General features: G+C 43.9%; 1 protein-coding gene across 7 annotated transcripts in view; it reads left to right on the forward strand.

The window, feature by feature from the left end:
- The window catches only part of GPATCH8 (G-patch domain containing 8), a 121,223-nt gene that overhangs the window by 77,737 nt on the left and 25,254 nt on the right, over window positions 1-18,232 (forward strand). For 5 of the 7 annotated variants that reach the window (XM_077460094.1, XM_077460095.1, XM_077460101.1 and 2 more), the window contains 3 exons: window positions 545-612; window positions 4,266-4,352; window positions 15,674-15,817. In XM_077460094.1, coding sequence (XP_077316220.1) covers window positions 545-612; window positions 4,266-4,352; window positions 15,674-15,817 — 299 coding nt within the window. The remainder of the gene's footprint in view (window positions 1-544; window positions 613-4,265; window positions 4,353-15,673; window positions 15,818-18,232) is intronic. The other 2 variants (XM_077460097.1, XM_077460098.1) reach the window with 1 other exon arrangement.

Raw genomic sequence — 18,232 nt, forward strand, 5'->3', positions numbered from 1 at the left:
AGTTTGATTTAGTTGAGTCAATTCTTTGCATCTAGTCTTTTTCACAGCTTACAGATCAGTCACGTGAGCAGGTTATGCGGGTGGGATTTGGATACAGATTCTATTCTCCAGTGGTTGCTTGGCTCCTGTGCCTTCTATATGGAAGCGTCAGAAAAGTCCAGTTTGGTCCCACAGCCAACCAGTCAACCTTTCATATTCCTGCTGCAGGCTAGGACATGAAGGGCAATACACCATGCCACATCTGACCCTTCCATACACAAGGCCCAGTTACCCTAGCCATCGTTGTTTGGGTTGGGCATTTATGATTTCTTTATATCACCAGTTTATCAGTTCATAGGGAATATCAGTCCGCAGCTTGGACTGTGGGCCTTCAAGTTTGATAGCGGTAAGCTGTGAGAATGACTCTTGTTTGGTCCACTGTAGCTTTCTGGTCTCTGCACTCCAAGGCAAGATTTTTCTAACCACCCAAAACCCATTGTGTAACCACTTCAGTCTGTCCCACTCATCCCTCGCTCACCTTCTTCCTTGTTTGTTTCTTCTGCAGGCAGAACCGATCCTATCCCCATTGTTGTTAAATATGATGTCATGGGAATGGGCCGCATGGAAATGGAGGTGAGTAAATGTGCTATGTATGCAAATTGACACATTTTCAAAAGGGTCTGTGCACTGAGGTGCTAAATGCAGAAATCTCAATCAGATCCTGCAGCTTAAGATGCATATCACTGCTGACAGGGGTCCTCCTATGGTTACTTTGCCGCATCTTGTCTTTGGACTGGTGTTTATGCAGAGGACCAGTTTGATGGTCAAGGAACCATTATCTTTGAGGCAGGTTCGCAGTGTTGGCCTCCTCAGACATGTCTTAACCAATTAAAGTGTTACTAAACCCAGAATCCTGCATTCAATATATCTGGTCTCCCACAGAACATGGAAATGCAATTATTTTAGTGAATATAAACTGCTAAATACCTTCTCATCAACAGTATATAGCAGTTTTGTGATTTGTATCAGTGCCTGCTGAAGTGTGTAGGAGGAGTTTTCATACTGCATTGACCTGTCCTATGAGGCTCCTGACCCTCTGTCTGGACAGTGCTGATTGGCCCTGTGCTGATCATATACGCACTCCCAAGAAAAAAAACTAACCATACACACGCCAAACTGAGCATCTGCAGCCTGACTCCAAAGGCTCCGCCTTATACAGACTTGCCCAGGGGGACAGTGCAGGGAGGGGGAGGATAAGGCAGACTTTTTAGAGGATTAACCCCCTTAGGTTCCACAGTGAGTATAACAAGCATGCTTTACTGCATATATGGGCTGTTTTTATGGTTGTGGGCTTAGTAACTCTTTAAAGACCAGGCTTTTTCTGACCCTTTTTGTTTAAATGTAAAAATCTGTATTTTTTGCTAGACAATTATTTAGAAACCCCCAAACATTAAAAAATAAAATGGTGGAATTGCGTTGTGTGTGTGTGTTGTTTTTTTTTTTTTTGTTTTTTTTTCGTATTTGCGCAGCGTTTTTTTGAACGCAAATTGTTTGGAGAAAAATAAAAAGCGGTAGTAGTCTTAACATTTATTTATTTTATATATATATATATATATATATATATATATATATATATATATATATGCCACGGGCAGCTTTAAGCCATAATGTACATTATGATAGACTTGCCTTCAAGCTCAGCCCTCCAGCGCTGTGCTGTCACTGCTCTCGCTTGCCCCGGCAGCTTCCATCTTTGCACAGTCTTTCTTCCAGGTTTGCCAGCTTCGACAATGATTGACTGTGCCGGGCGATGTCACTCCCACATATGCCATGAGAGTCGCATCACAGCGGCACATAGAGCAGGCCGTAAATGTGGTCTGAGCTGCGCATGTGCAGCTCAAATCACATTACTCGCTGACCGGCAGGGGGGAGATTTTTTTTTTTTTTGTACACAAACATATAATATGTTTTTGGTAAAATATAAAAGATAGGGTTGCGCCCATGTTTTTGAATACCTAATGTCGAGCTTTAAAATTTCCCATGCTCCTTTAATTGCACCACACTATGGTATTCAAAAATCTCTCATCCCAGGTTACCCAGGGTTAACAGTTTAGAATTGGAGGTCTGGTGATAGAATTATTGCTCTCACTTTGATGTTCACAGCCGTACTTCACGTGTGTGGTGCAATCGCCATTTAGATATGCCCCCCGGACCAACCCGAGCCTTTGTGCACAAGCATGGGGTGCGTTAAACAGTGTAAAAAAAACTAAAATATTTCGTTTTGAGCATTTTTATTGCTGTCAAAATGAATGTAAACATCCCTTGTGATGGCAAATAGGCAGTGACAGGTACTCCTTTTATGGAGAAACCTTGGGTTTTAGACCCCAGATGTCTCCTCTACCCCAAAAACATTTGTGATTACACAAAGATCTGTGTGATCAGATGCTTTAAGAATTTAAAATTGGTGCTGATTACATCGAGGTTAAACCAGACATGACAAAATATTAGCTGCTTCCAGTTTCCCATATATAGCTGATTAGGGCTCGCCGGTGAGACGATAGAGCCTGGAGAGGCACAGGCTTCTCGCCGCCCGTAAAAGCAATTGAGCAGCTTGAATGTCTTTCACATAAAAACTGGACACCGGCTGAAAAAACAATACCAGAATGATGCATGTAGCTGCAGACATTATCCTGCCATACCTCTTGAGACTGATGTAAATGTACGTTAGGCAGTCTTTAAGTGGTTATGTTTCCAGTAAGTGGAATACGTATAGATTTTTGCCTTTTTTAAAAGCCAAAAAATGGCATTTAGGATTTTATTTTTTGCATTTGCAAATATACTCATACTCTTGCTCCCAAAACTGAAGTTGGCAGTCTTGCTGTTCAGATGATTCCGGTCAGGGCACTATCTGCATGTTCTCACTGTGCTTTCATGGATTTACTTCCACACTCCTCCAAAGACATGCTGGTTTAATTGTCCCCTTTCCAAATTTGGTCCTAGTATTTGTATTTATCTGTTAGATGAAGACTATGGATTTTAAGTTTAAGCTCCTTTACAACAAGGACTATTGTAAGTGTATTTGAAGTGCTGTGTAAATGGCCAGCACTGTATTAATGGCGATAATGGACAGTTCTCTTCTGTTGGCTTTGGCGCAAAACCACTTTCCTCCAGCAGGTGGCTGTTGGTCACTGTAAATGGATGCATTGGCTGATCGGTGAGCTCCATCTTTCATGGAAGCTGTGTTCAGTTTGATTTTAAGAAATCTTATGTGTAGTTGCCCTTTTTAAGTTAACCACTTGCTGACCGCCTAACTGTAAATTTACGTCATTACTTTACTTTACCAGCAGCGTATTCTCCGCAAGAGCACTCTTTTATAAGCGGCGGGAAAGGTGAAACCCTCTCCCGCTACTTTCCGGTGGTTCCTGGGCTAACATTACCGATCCGCGAGCCGGGAACCATCTGGCCTCGGCTGTGTTTTAGCATAGAGATGAGTGATGGCTGGATGGCCGCCGTTTGTCCATCTCTATGCCCTTGGAGGACTGGAGCGACGTCAACGTCACTTCCAGTTCTTGAGCCATGTATTTAAATTTTTTTTTTATTTATATTTCTCTTTTAAGAGTAGAGGAGAGACCCCCCCCCCCCCAGATCTCTCCATAAAGAGGACCTGTCATGCTGTATTGTTATCGCAAGGGATGTTTGCATTCCTTGAAACGGTAATAAAAGTGATTTTCTACAGCGTAGAAAAAAGTTGTACGAAAAAAAAGTTTAAAGCACCCAGAGTGCTCGCACATAGTAGTGAACTCGTGCGTAGGTTACAACCTTATAGGTAAACAGTATTTGCACCACACATGTGAGGTATCGTCGCAAATGAGAGCAATAATTCTAGATCTCCTCTTTAACGCTGCATGCACACGATCGGAATTTTGGCCCGCAAAAGACCTATGAGAGTTTTTCGTCTGAAAATGCGACCGTGTGTATGCTCCATCGGTCTTTTGCTGACAGAATTCTAGCCAGCAAAAGATTGAGAGCATGTAATTGTCTATCAAAGAAAACTGTTTTTAACTTGTAAGCAACAAATGTCTGGAAAAGACTTGGTCAGCAATTCTGCATTTGAGTAATTCGTTACAAAACCAACATGTGAATGAATGAATGAAACACTTATATAGCGCACAATGCGAACTGAATCGCCTCTAGGCGCTGTGTCTTTATACTTTTTATGATACTTTTTTAAATTTTTGTAACTTTTTTTGTTTTGTTTTGTTTTTTCTTCTTCTGTTTTTTACTAGCTGGATTACGCAGAGGATGCCACAGAGCGAAGACGTGTACTGGAGGTGGAAAAAGAAGATACAGAGGAGCTGAGACAGAAATACAAGGTTTTTCATACTTTCTCAATACTAAGACATGTTTTTGCCCATCAGTGTCTTCATGAGCTCTGAATAACATAAAATTATACCTGCCAAACGACAATGTAAACTCCAAGAGGAGGGCATGGAAAATGTGACCTATATACCATGTAATGATTTGTGAAGGCTCCCTTGTCATCAGAGCCTCCCCGTGGGCTCCTCTCAGGTTTATATGGAGTCCTGCCTCCCTACACCATTCTTGCTATATGTATGACATGGCCAATTCTGCCTGCGTACAGTGTGAGACTGCCTCATACAACCACATAGGCCAACCACATAGGCTTAAAGTGACTTTAAAAAAGAAAAATCAGAACCAAAGTTTTCCCTGCAAAGTAAAGGGATTAATGGCTGCTCCTCCAACCCCGCCGATACCTGCTGTCTTCAGGACTTCCACTGGCTGAAACGCACTTTTGAGAGTATTAGCTGCCTGCTGCTGGGTACTGTTCTTCCTTTCCCTTGCCTGCATGTTGGTACAGATCAGAACTGTTATGCTGTGCCATAGGTGGTGGAGGAAGGAATACAGCATGTAGATAGGGGGCCAGACATCTGAGACGCATGAAAGATGCTAAAGATTTTCTATATCCTTCATTGAAGCACAGCCCAGTACATTAATATTGACTGTAGATAGACTGTAAAGTGTCACCTCCAGGAGGACAATAGCACAACAAATTCGTCACCTAGAACCTGCCCCTGTTGGTGATAACATGATCATTAGTACACACCTTTTAAGAGCCGATCACGACAGTTCATGTGAAATTATCCAAAGTGACAAGCATGAAATATTTCCCCGTACAATACCAGAACAAACAATTTGCGTGTAATTTTGTACAATGTTTGTACAAAAAAAAATAGTTTGCCCAAGACCACGCATGCTCAGAATTAAGAACACAGTACATTACGTCACTTCTAGGGTTGCCCCGATACCAATACTAGTATTGGCACCGATATTGAGCATTTGCCCGAGTACTTGTACTCGGGCAAATGCTCCCAGTGCTTCACCCGATACGAGAGTTAAAAGCTTTCAGCTGCTTTAGTGAAATCTATGCAGCGGTGATTGGTGCTTGTAACTCCCCCCACACACGATCACCGCTGACTGTCACTGCGTCCTTCTCCGCGTCGTCCTGCTGGCCCCCTCCCGTTTTCTGCTGCTGGCCCCCTCCCGTTTTTTCGGCTGCTGGCCCCCTCCCGTTTTTTCGGCTGCTGGCCCCCTCCCGTTTTTTCGGCTGCTGGCCCCCTCCCGTTTTTTCGGCTGCTGGCCCCCTCCCGTTTTCTCGGCTGCTGGCCCCCTCCCGTTTTCTCGGCTGCTGGCCCCCTCCCGTTTTTTCGGCTGCTGGCCCCCTCCCGTTTTTTCGGCTGCTGGCCCCCTCCCGTTTTTTCGGCTGCTGGCCCCCTCCCGTTTTTTCGGCTGCTGGCCCCCTCCCGTTTTTTCGGCTGCTGGCCCCCTCCCGTTTTTTCGGCTGCTGGCCCCCTCCCGTTTTTTCGGCTGCTGGCCCCCTCCCGTTTTTTCGGCTGCTGGCCCCCTCCCGTTTTTTCGGCTGCTGGCCCCCTCCCGTTTTTTCGGCTGCTGGCCCCCTCCCGGCCCCCTCCCGTTTTTTCGGCTGCTGGCCCCCTCCAGGCCCCCTCCCGTTTTTTCGGCTGCTGGCCCCCTCCCGTTTTCCTCCTCCTTCCTTTTTTGTATGAACAGAGTCAGTGATCACTGACTCTGTCCATTCACATAACTGAAACATTGTAACCTCCTGTGATTACGATGTCTCAGTTTTAAGAATGGAGAGGAGCCGCTGTCTTCTCGCCATTCATTTTCAATGTAGCTGAGGCTGCAGAGAAAGGAACTGGGGAATCTTTATCCTCGGTTTCTTACTCTGTCCCAAGGGGGAGATATCAGAGGTCTATTAAAAAAAAAATTGAAATAAACACAGACGTCCACCCAACAGCCCCCCAAAAAAACAAACAAAAAAAAATTGTAAAAAAAAAAAACCCCACTGTCGCGTGACATTAAAAAAAAATCTGTATCGTGAGTACTTGGAAAAAAAAAAAGTATCGGTACTTGTACTCAGTCTTAACGTGGTATCAGGACAAACCCTAATCACTTCCCAAGTTGTATTCTGTCGTACAAGAATTTATGTAACTTTAGTAACCTTATTGGCTTTCGATATGAGACTTGCATGCAAAAAAACAAAACAAAAAAACAGACTATCATTCATCCGATATTCTTATCGTGTGTACAAGCATTAAGTTTTAGAAGGTCAATATCGTTGCAACCTTGAATGCATGTTTGGGCCACAAGATTTTACAGGTGCAGTTCAATTTAAAGCGTTTGTAGCCCTGGAAAAAAAAAAAAATTGTTCCTGTACCTTTAGCCACTTCAATACCAACTTCAATAACAGGCACTTACCCCCCCCCCCCCCCCAACCCCGTCCCTTTTTAACTGACAATTGCACGGTCGTGCTACACTGTACCCAAACAAAACTTTTTATCTTTTTTTTCCACAAATAGAGCTTTCTTTTGGCGGTATTTGATTACCTCCTGCGGTTTTTCATTTTTGCTAAAGAAAAAAAAAAGTTTTTGTTATAAATTTTGTAAAGTACGTTTTCTCCTTCACTGAAGTGCACTGATGAGGCTGCACAGACGGTCACTGATAAGATGGCACCAATGAGGTGGCACTGATGCGCATTGACAATGGGTGCTGATGGGCGGCACTGGTAGGCGCTGATGGGTGCATATCCCTGGTGGTCTAGGCAGCATATCTGGTAGTCCTGGGCGAGCATCCATGGGGGGGGGGTCCTGTTCTGATCAACAATCGGCACAGAACCCCCCCCCCCCCCGTCAGAACAGCCGATCAACAGCTCTTCCTGTGTACATCGTAATCGGCCATAATTGGAGTCAGAGGCTCTTTACCGAGATCGGTGATGCGGTGTGACTGACACCCCTTAGGGCGTACGATCGTGGCTTATCCTGACTGGGTGTCATGACGTCCAGCAGGGTAAGTTGCCACCCAGCTGTCATTTTGCTATAGGCCGGGCAGGAAGTGGTTAAAGCATGTTATACAGCATAGTGCATGTGCTGTGTAATTTGGCCCTTTCTGTCACCTAAAATGCCTTGCTAATCCTGCCCTCCCCTCTGTAAACTAACCACGGTTTATCATGGCTTCTGAGCCCTGACACCTTGGTCAGTTTGTCCCTCCATCCTTAGCAGCTCTGCTTCCCGCCCACCCCCCCCAACCCCCCAACCCAATCACCCCTCTTTCCCTCCCTGCTTGTCAGCTCCTGTGTCTGTGAGCTGGCTATTAGTAATGAAGTAAATCTTAAACTGTCACTACTAGCTCTTTTTATGCAGCCATAACAGTGTAAATATTTGTGGAAAACAAAGCCTCTACATACCGTTTTTTCAGAGATCTTCAGGCCGGTCACGTGACTCCTGGCCGCTCTCCTCCCTCATCTGTAGTGGCTGAGCAGCTAGCAGAGCGGTCATGTGACCTCCCCGGCCAACGCCAGAGGGAGATCTTGGGCCCCCTTCTGCTGTTGCCCATACATCGGAGTAGAAGAGCGGCTGGTTGTCATGTGACCGGCCTGACGATATCTGAAAAAATGGTATTTAGAGGCTTCGTTTTCCACAAATATTTACACTGTGTGTTATGGCTGCATAAAAAGGGCTGGCAGTGACAGTTTAAGATTTACTTTATTACTAATAGCCGGCTCACAGACATGCATAAAAGAGGGGCTGGCAGTGACTGTTTTTATTTTAGAAGTGCTACAAACACTTTAAGTCTGCGGTCAAGATTAAAATACTAGGCTTTGTCCTTCAATAACGTAGGGAAGGGATTTTGTGGGGAGAAGAAAAAAAATCCTAATTTTAGTCAGCGGTACTCCTGAAGACAACCGATTTTTGGCAGCATAGGAGGGGGTTACTAATAAACCTTTATTTCCCAGGGAGTACTTTACTTCTGATACTATATGCTCCTGTTAAAAGTAACTTTATAAAAATGGGACATTGTGCTACATTTTAATTGTAGTGGAAATTCGTTCTAATGGGTATACTGGACACCAAAGTGGATTCAGACTACAGTTGCAAAGTTCCCAAGATGGTGATGATTCCTATTCCATCATGAATTTCCAAGGGCAGGTTGAGACGGCTTTTTTTATTTTATTTTTTGGTTTTGTTTTGTTTTTTGTTTTTCTCCTTACCCTCTTCCTACTCCCTGGTAGCAATTACTAGTCTGCTAGAATTGTACCTACATACTAATCTGGAATCCACTTGAGGGATGAATTCTCCTGCCCTTTAGTTAACTCTCTGCAGGCATACAAAGTGTCTAAAAAGTTGGCTGAACGGTCTGATATCTCAACCACATCATGGGCCATATTGAAAGAAGAGGGGAGAATGGGAAATTGGGACTTTAAATGAAGCCATGGCTGGGTAGGGCGTCCATCCCTATCAATTATGATAAAACAAACGATGCATCAAAAAAGAAGTAACAATGTCAACAAAGAAAGTGGGACTTCAGATGAAGCTCATGATGACAAATGAACAATGTGGTGGAAAATAAAATTGTTTCATGATGCATAAAAACATGTTTGACATACATGGAATTGCACGTACAAAGAAATGCACCTATAACAAGGTGCCAAATTTCTAAAATGGCAAGAACTAGTAATAACATGCTTACAATCATAGATATAAATTGGTAACATTGAGGGAGCCACCAAATATTCATAATGGGTATATATGTTAAAAAGGTAACCTCTTCACAATCAATAGTTCTTGAAATCCCCATCAAGGTAGAAAGAATGTCGAAACATATAAAAGATGTGTGAGGTTTGTACACAGTCTAATAGCTCGCCATGTTTGCGGCTTTAAACTGCTCTTCAGGAGCAGACATGTGACTTATCTGCAATGGAGAAATGATTTATGTAAGTGTGCTATGTCAAGGTAGAAGGGATATTGGTAAAAATCCCCCCCAGTAACCCATATAGGACAAGCAAACTTGCGATGAGTGCACTGGACACCATGGTGTCAAGGTTGGCAGGCCAGCCAAATGCATCCTTAATGGGAGTTGAGAGTGCACGCCCAAGGGCAGCCCCCACCACAGGCAGCGGCCCCAGCCAGTCTGGGATCCCCGGGCCCCTCTGGTGTAATGAGTATTGGAATGTAATAAGTGAAAGGGCTAAGACAATCTTGGGACAAAGTGAAAAAATAAAAAATTGAATTGAAGATGGATGATAAAATTGAGATAGTGTGAGCATAATTATAGTGTAAAAGTGAGGGTGGACTAGTTGGGGAAAGTAATGAGTGATAAAGTGAGGAAGGGGGTATGGTGGTAACCAAGGCGTGAAGGTGAAAAACCATTGTAAAAGATAAACTCCAAAACACCCGGTGTAAGGGAAGATAATTAAAATGGCTAGTGAGGCAGTGAAGGTGTACCTGAGTGAGAGGAAAGGAAGGGATCAGTCCAACCATGAATGTGAAATCAATCTAACGGAGAGCATGTAGGATCCCGGACCACGCCAGGCCACCTCCCATAAATGCACACCACCAAGGGCACACCCCCTATGTCACACCACACAAGTGTAATCGGGAGGGGCGCCGAAGTCTGGGCCGAAAATTGCCCGGTGGTCGGCGCAGATACAGCCCCTACCACCACTCCTGCAGATGGTCAGCGTTGCGCTGGAAGAACCGCGGCGTACAGACTCCACATCTGGCACGCACGTGTGACGTCGATACGCAGTGGCGGCGCATCCAACCCCCGAAAAGCCAATGATGGGCGGGGGAGAGGAAGGGCCCCAGTGCGCATCGCACCTCCTGCACAGAATAACCACTGAAGCCATGAAACCAAGACCTCCCAGTGGGCAGTGCATCCAATGGTGATAACCACGGTATAAAAAAGTACCATTACAGTATCGATCATAATTCAGAGTATATGAACATATAAAGTTAATCATTCATCTAAAGTCCCACTTTCTTTGTTGATATCGTTACTGCTTATTTGCTGCATTGTTGTTTGCCGCATCATGGGCCAGGTGGGCACACGCATACACCTGGCTATCCAGAGACTTGTTGAGAAGCGCCACCTAGCGTAGAGTACGTGTGACGGTCAGAGCAAACCCACTACAGGCAAACAAGTGACAATCAAGTTCTGCTACAAACTGGGGAAACCAGTGACGGAGATGGATAAATTGTTGGTGCAGGTGTACAGGCTAGAAGCCATGAGCAGAAAATGTTTACGAGTGGTGTCCGATGGCCGTCGACAAGCAGAACCCCAGACATGATCGAGCGAATGCGACAAATGATGGCATGAGATCAACGACTCGAACAGATTTTCGCTTACACAAATCTTCGGGGATGATGATGAGCACCATATCCACTAATGCCCAATTCCTCCGCCATCAATCGTAGAGTCAGTCGCTGATCTTGTGCGAACATTTGTCGCACTCTCTTGATCATGTTTGGGGTTCTGCGACGACAGCAGACGTGAATGTTTTTCATCCTCAGTCGTTTGCTTCTCATCGCGAAAGTGTTTGAACACATTTTCTGCTCGTGGCTTCCATACCGTATGCGTGCACCAATGTTTCATCTGTCTCGGCTTTCCCCAATTTGTAGCAGAACTTGATGTTCACTTGTTGCTCCATTGCACTGTGACCCTACCTCTCACACTGACTACGTTTTGACTGCCCACAGCAGGTTTACCCTGATGGTCACCTGTGCTCCACGCTAGGTAGTGCTTCCTGACGTGTCTCTAGATAGCCATGTGAATGCATTTTACACCCGGCGCATGTTGCCATTTTTTTTGAGATATCGGACCAGTCGCCAAACATTTTAGACATGTATTGAAAATTTAGTAATGTGAATGGGACTGGCTGAACCTAGCCTGTCTCTGCTGTTCCGGGGTGGGTAGGAGCTCTCTATTTTAAGTGGAGCAGGGCTTCACACTGGTAAACAAAGGAGTTTTAGGTCACATTACTTTTGAAAGCAATGTAGTATTATGACCGACCAATAATGTGGAACACCCGCTGCAAAATAAGTGCATTTGACCACTCCAGCTTTAAGGTGGTTCCATCTCCTATTCCCAGACAGCATGAGCATCTGACCATGATCAAGGGGAGGAGGTGTGAGAGAGGAGGAAGCACATGTGCACCACCAGTGAAAGAGGAGCCGTATATGCCTTTTGGTTTAATTTTAAAGAAATGTACTAACGTTGTATTGGCAAAACATTCAGCAAGAAGCTAGGGGTGTGGGAAGAGGTTAAAATGTTGGAACTGTCTCAAAGATGGAAGCTTTGATTATTCCTTAAAGTGATTCTAAAGGAATATTTTTAAAATAACTAACCTGTTATACTTGCCTGCTCTGTGTAATGGTTTTACACAGAGCAACCCCAATCTTCTTTTTGGATTCCCTGCCAGCGGTCCTGGCTCCTCCCTAGCTGAGTGCCCCCAATAGCAAGCCTCTTGCTATGGGGCCACTTGAGTCACTCTGTGTGCCGGTTTACACATAAGCACAGCTCAGCCCTGCCCCCTGCTCTCTCCTGATTGGCTTACTAGCTGGGATTGACAGTAACTAGAGCCAATGAGGAGAGAGAGACCCAGGAGAGCTGCCGCTCTCATGCACATCGCTGGATCAAGGTGGGGTTCAGGTAAGTATAACCACCCAGAAGGTTTTTTTACCCTAATACATAGAATTCATTAAGGTAAAAAAAATCTTTAGAACCACTTAAGGGAATGGAGGAACTATTTTTGAGGCTATCATGGGCTTTAATGGTACTGTATAAGGACTTACATGTAGATAGATGTAAAAAAAAAAAAAAAAAAAAAAACACAAGACAAATTGTGCCGCAAAAAAAAATGCTCCCTATTAACTGGACTATAACATGGTGCAGTCCAGATCCTTCTCAACATGTTTCGCAGACAGGTCCACTTCTTCAGGAGTGTTAGAGAGCAAGCACAAAAATGTTTTCAACAGAAGGAACTAGGAGTATAGGAATGACCACACAATAGAATGTTGCCTGACATTGATTTTTTATTTTAACCACCTGTTGAGCTCTGGTGACCCCTTGTGGTGGCCCTACTACATCTTTATGCACCTAAGGTGAATTGACATGCCTTTCACATTTATTTTAGCTTACACAGTATTATACAGCTTTAGGCTATTTTCACAATGTGGCCATGGCTCTAAAGCGCCACCTGGTGCTTTAGAGTTGTTTAAGCTAGCGGCCGAAGAAGGGGTTAAAACCGCCTGCGTTGCAGCGCTTCCGAAGCACTTTTCAGGCGCTTTGGCAGCGCTGCCAATGCATTCCAATGGGCAGGGGTGTTGTAGGACCACTGTATACGGTGCTTCTACACCGCCCCAAAGATGCTGCTTGCAGGACTTTTTTTTTTCCTGTCCTGCTAGCGCACCGCCCCAGTGTAAAATCACTCGGCCTTTCACATATGGGAGGCAGTTTTCAGGTGCTTTACAGATGCTATTTCTAGCACTAAAACTCCTGAAAACTGCCTTTAGTGTGAAAGGGGTCTTGGACCAATCTTTTCACTGTCTTTTTAGGTATTCAGGTAGGGTTATATCTGGCCTCGCTTTTACCCCAGTGATGTTTGTGGCAAAAATCCATTAAGCATGTGTTGCCCCAGAACCACCCCTAGCCAAGATACTACAATATTTTGGTACAGGGTGAAAACTCAACACAAATATAGTATAATAGTCATGCCCTGGGTAAGATTATAAACAGCCTCTGTGATCAAGCATTTATTGTCTTCTGATATGTTGTCGTTCTAATAATAATTATTGTTCTTTCTGTAGAAAAAATGTTGTGCTTTCTCTCTAAAACTCTTGAAGAAGCAGACCTGTCCACAAAACATGTCGAGAAGAATCTGGGTGTGTGTTATGTGATAACAATATACTCTACATTGCCAAAAGTATTGGGGCGCCTGCCTTTTCATGCATATAAATGTTGTCATCCCAGTCTTAGTCTGTAGGGTTCAATATTGACTTGGCCCACCCTTTTCAGCTATAACAACTTCAACTCTTCTGGGAAGGTTGTCCACAAGGTTTAGGAGTGTCTATGGGAATGTTTGACCATTCTTCCAGAAGCACATTTGTAAGGTCAGGCACTGATGTGGATGAGACTGGCTGGCTTGCATTTTTTCCAAAGGTGTTCTATTGGGTTGAGGTCAGGACTCTGTACAGGTCAGTGAAATTCCTCCACCCCAAATTTGCTCAGCCACAATATATTGCCAAAAGTATTGGGCCACCCCTCTAAATCATTTGGTGGGGGGGATTATGGTGTGGGTTTTTTTTTTTTTTTTTTTTTTTTTTTTCAGGGGTTGGGCATGCCCCCTTAGTTCCAGTGAAGGGAACTCTTAAGACGTTGGCATACCAAGACATTTTGGAGCATTTCATGCTCCTAACTTTGTGGGAACAGTTTGGGGATGGCCTCTTCCTGTTCCAACATGACTGTGCAACAGTCCATAAAGACATGGATGAGCAAGTTTGGGGTGGAAGAACCTGACTGACTGGCCTGCACAGAGCCCTGACCTCAACACGATAGAACACCTTTGGGATAAATTGGAGCAGAGACTGCGAGCCGGGCCTTCTCATCCAATATCAGTGCCTGACCTCACAAAAGCGCTTCTGGAAGAATGGTCAAATATTCCCATAGACACACTCCTAAACCTTGTGGACGGCCTTTCCAGAAGAGTTGAAGCTGTTATAGCTGCAAAGGGTGGGCCAACTCAATATTGAACCCTACAGACTAAGACTGGGATGCCATTACATATCGTGTGTGTGTGTAAAGGCTGGCGTCCCAATGCCTTTGACAATATAGTGTATGTGGTTTAAAGTATCAGCCCTTTGCCATCACCATGCTATTGTCCAGCTAATAGAGAGCATCTGGGTGCCCTTTTATGGCACAATGTCTTTTCTATATGTGTTTTATTTTTTTATTGTTTTAATAAATATTGCTTTTTATACATCTATCTTATGTGTTGAAGATACAATACCATGATGGCCTCAAAAATAGTTCCTCTATAATGAATACAGGACATGGGTACGTTTAATGTAATTTTCTGGCTCAAATTTTACACTTTAGATCAGTGGTCATCAACCCTGTCCTCAGGACTCACTAACAGGCCAGGTTTTAAGTATTACCTTGGGGAGAGGCAGACTAGAATACTGCAATCACTGAGCAGCAAATGATATCACCTGTGATGTATTTCAGTTATCTTGCAAACCTGGCCTGTTAGTGGGTCCTGAGGACAGGAGTTGATGACCACTGCTTTAGAGAATGCATTAAGCTGGGTTCACACTAGTGCGAATTGGATGTGGGTTTCCCCACATCAAATTTGCATGGCAGGAGATTGTGGCGGACTCTATGTAGCTGGTTCACGCCCCTCCGCAGCGGCTCAGGTGTGAATTGCAGGAATGCTGTGCATCCTTTAGTCCATTTCAGGTCTGAATTAAGCCAAAAATTAGGTCTGAAAACGGACCTGAAACGGTGAATGGAGACACACTGACCTCGTGCCATGAGCTGCTGCGTGTTCTAGTGTGAATTCAGCCTTAAACCTACCTTTTAGGAGAGAGCCGGTGGGTGGGAGGGCTACAATGGACCATAAGCCACTCTGAATTTGATATATAGGGGCCAGCAGATGCTATGTAAACATTCCGTTGTGGCAGGTCTTGCAGGACGTTTAAAATCAATGACTTCTCAAAGCTTTCTATATTGTTTCTAAGCACTTACTCTAATTGCATGCATGAAGCCCATCTAATGCTCCCAAAGGAGTTGCAGAATCATTAGCTTATCTACCTTTGTATTTTTCACAGCCATTTCCTATTCTCATTATCACTATGCAGCTGTTGCTGAGCCCCCTATAGGGCAATAAACTAATAGCTGGCTGAGCAGAAGCTAACCTGCCATGCACTACCACCTATCCAGATTTAGTGGGCGTGTGTGTAATTGGCGCCTTGCACACTATTTTTCTCAGGTTCAGTGTTGCTAGCTTTGTGCGTGGGCTGAGAACATTTTTTTTCTTTTCCAAGTCTTGTGCTTTATGGCTGTCTTGCTAATGATCTATAGCTGGCTTTGGTCAGATCTTTTCGGCTTTCCATGTTGTACTGGAAGTGTGGGACATCCAGAGGTGTCAAAGTAATAATCGCAGGTTTGTACTGACATCTAATGGCCAGACTGTGGAACTGAAAATCTAAAATGCTATATATATTGGCAGTGAACAATTCTGGGTCTCCTGTCATGGAACTAGGAGTCCTATCATAGCCTGTCGGACTAATACCTAAACATGGATGTCCTGTGATCTGTGCAGGAATTTGTGGACAAGGAGAAAGCCATAGCGAAAGCCCTGGAGGAGCTACGTGCGAACTTCTACTGCGAGTTATGTGACAAGCAGTATCAGAAGCACCAGGAGTTTGACAACCACATCAATTCCTATGACCACGCACACAAACAGGTAAAGTGAAGGCAGAACTCTACTCAAAATGGGCTTTCCCTTTTGGGTAGATTGGGGCAAGGTATGATCTTTTGCTGGGTCTTTGCTTTTTGGAGTGATTGCTACCCCCCACCCACCCAGCAGAGCTCTGGTGGGGCAAAGCCCAATCCCTATTGATTGAGGAATCAATGTGCAGGCTGTTATTCCTGACCACCTTCAGAAACTGCTAACTCCCTGAGTGTCTTGCTGATGCTTTGTCTTAAATTCTTTGAGCCATTGACTCAAAACAAATTTCTTCAGCTTTATTTGTTGCATGCTTGTTTTGCATCAGTGGGTCAGTAAATGTTGAAGCCAGGCAGCTAGCGTTTTCTAAAGCAGGCCTGTGGAGGCAGCACTCCCCCTTCCTCCCTCACCTTAATATTACAGTAAATCTGTTGTGAAGGAAACTATCTGTACCATTTAAAAAAAAAATCAAATATTGCTAATAGAAAATGTCAGAGGGGATGCCGTACAGCTCTTTCCTGCACCCTCTGTTGGGTTTTTATATCTGGCTGTTTGGATAATTTTCTTAGGTGCATATAGCTTACTTTAAAAGCAAAGATTAGCCTGTCACAGCCATGATGGGAGAGGTTCTTATACATATATCCTATAGGACTCTGGTTATTTACTGTATATCATCCCCTTCCAATTGGGGTTCTAACGCACACACACACACACACACACACACACACACACACACGACCAGTCTTCCAGGAGCAAATTTGTGAGGTCGGCATTAATGTTAAATGAGAAGGCCTGGTTCACAGTCTGCTCTCTAATTCATCCCAAAGGTGTTCTGTCGGGTTGAGGTCAGGACTCTGTGCAGACCAGTCAATTTGTCCAAAATGTCTTTGCATGCCGAAACCTTAAAGTGGATGTAAACCCACTCTCATCCTTTCTAAACTACTGCAATATTGGTTATCTAGAATGATATACATGCCTTCTGCATGTATACTTATCTGTCAAATGTCTTCCCCTCTGTCTGCTCTGAGACCCGAAAAACTGCAGATTTTGTGGGTGGGTCTGTTTTCCAGGGCACAGTGGGTGGAGTCGTGATGTCAGTAGACTCCCCGCCCACCTCTACACTCCCCTTATCAACATGCATTTTCTCCTGTGTATTTCTTAAACTGAACTTCTGCTATGATCACTAACATCCAGTCAAAACACAGAAAAGTCCCCACATGACTTCAGCATGCCAAATCATGCTGAGGTGTGGAACAGCCAATCCTTGCAGTGCAGCAGAAGAAAGGAGTGGGAGGGAATTAAAAAATAATGCATGTCTCTTAGGCTAGTGCATGAGATATGTAAATCACCTGTCACTCACAGCAAGGGGGAGGATTTGACAATTTTTTTCTCTGTTTGTCAAGATTTATCTCACTGAACAAGAGGATTGCTCAGAGCTGGATTAACTCTTTGTGGCAAGACTGGGCTAAAATGATAGGAAATCTTATACTCTGCATTATGACCTCAAAAAAAAAAAATCCGGGCTTACATCCACTTCAAGAATTCCTTTCACTGGTTCTAAGGGTCAAAGCCCAACCCCTGAAAAACAACCCCACAAAATTACTCCCACACCAAATAATTTAAACCAGTGCACAAAGCAAGGTCCCTAAAGACCTGGATGAGTGAGTTTAGGATGGAGGAACTTGACTGGCCTGCACAGTCCTGACCTCAACCCGATTAGAGCACCTTTGGGATGAATTGGACCCAAGACTATGAGCCAGGCCTTCTCATCCAAATCAGTGCCTGACCTCACAAATGCGCTTCTGGAAGAATGATCACACATTTCCATAGACACACTCCTAAACCTTGTGGACAGCCTTCCCAGAAGAGTTGATGCTGTTATGGCTGCAAAGGGTGGGCCAACTCAATATTGAACCCTATGGACGAAGACTCGGTTGTTGTTAAAGTTCATGTATATATATTTTACTCTACATCAGCTATTCTCTACATGGGTTCCTACAGAGGTTGCTAGGGGTTTCTTGAGCTGTGGGTGACTGACCTCCCATTTGCAGGACCCATGCCACTACGCAAAGCCAAGTAGCATGATGACAATTACCCCTTTTAGCTATCTGTAAGGGTTATTACCCACATGTGTTCATACAAATAAATTATATAAGTCAATAGCAAGTGACTGAATATGTGGTTTAAATAAAGTGCATAATTTAATTAATTTGTTATGAATAAAGTAATCGATTAATTCTGTGAATAAAATTTATTAATAAACACAATCCAAACTAATAAAAATGTGAAAAAGACCAAATTCATATAAATAAATTGAAATAAATAGTGACCTAAAAATTAATAGAAATGATATAAAACCATAAACATAAAAATAAATAAATTTAACAAATTTCAAAAAATTCATTTAGTGTGAATATGTAGGGCCGCTTACCA

This window comes from Lithobates pipiens, unplaced genomic scaffold, assembly GCF_037356315.1.
Source record: "Lithobates pipiens isolate NorthernLeopardFrog02 unplaced genomic scaffold, aLitPip1_a1.2 Scaffold_28, whole genome shotgun sequence".
Classification (NCBI taxonomy): Eukaryota; Metazoa; Chordata; class Amphibia; order Anura; family Ranidae; genus Lithobates; species Lithobates pipiens.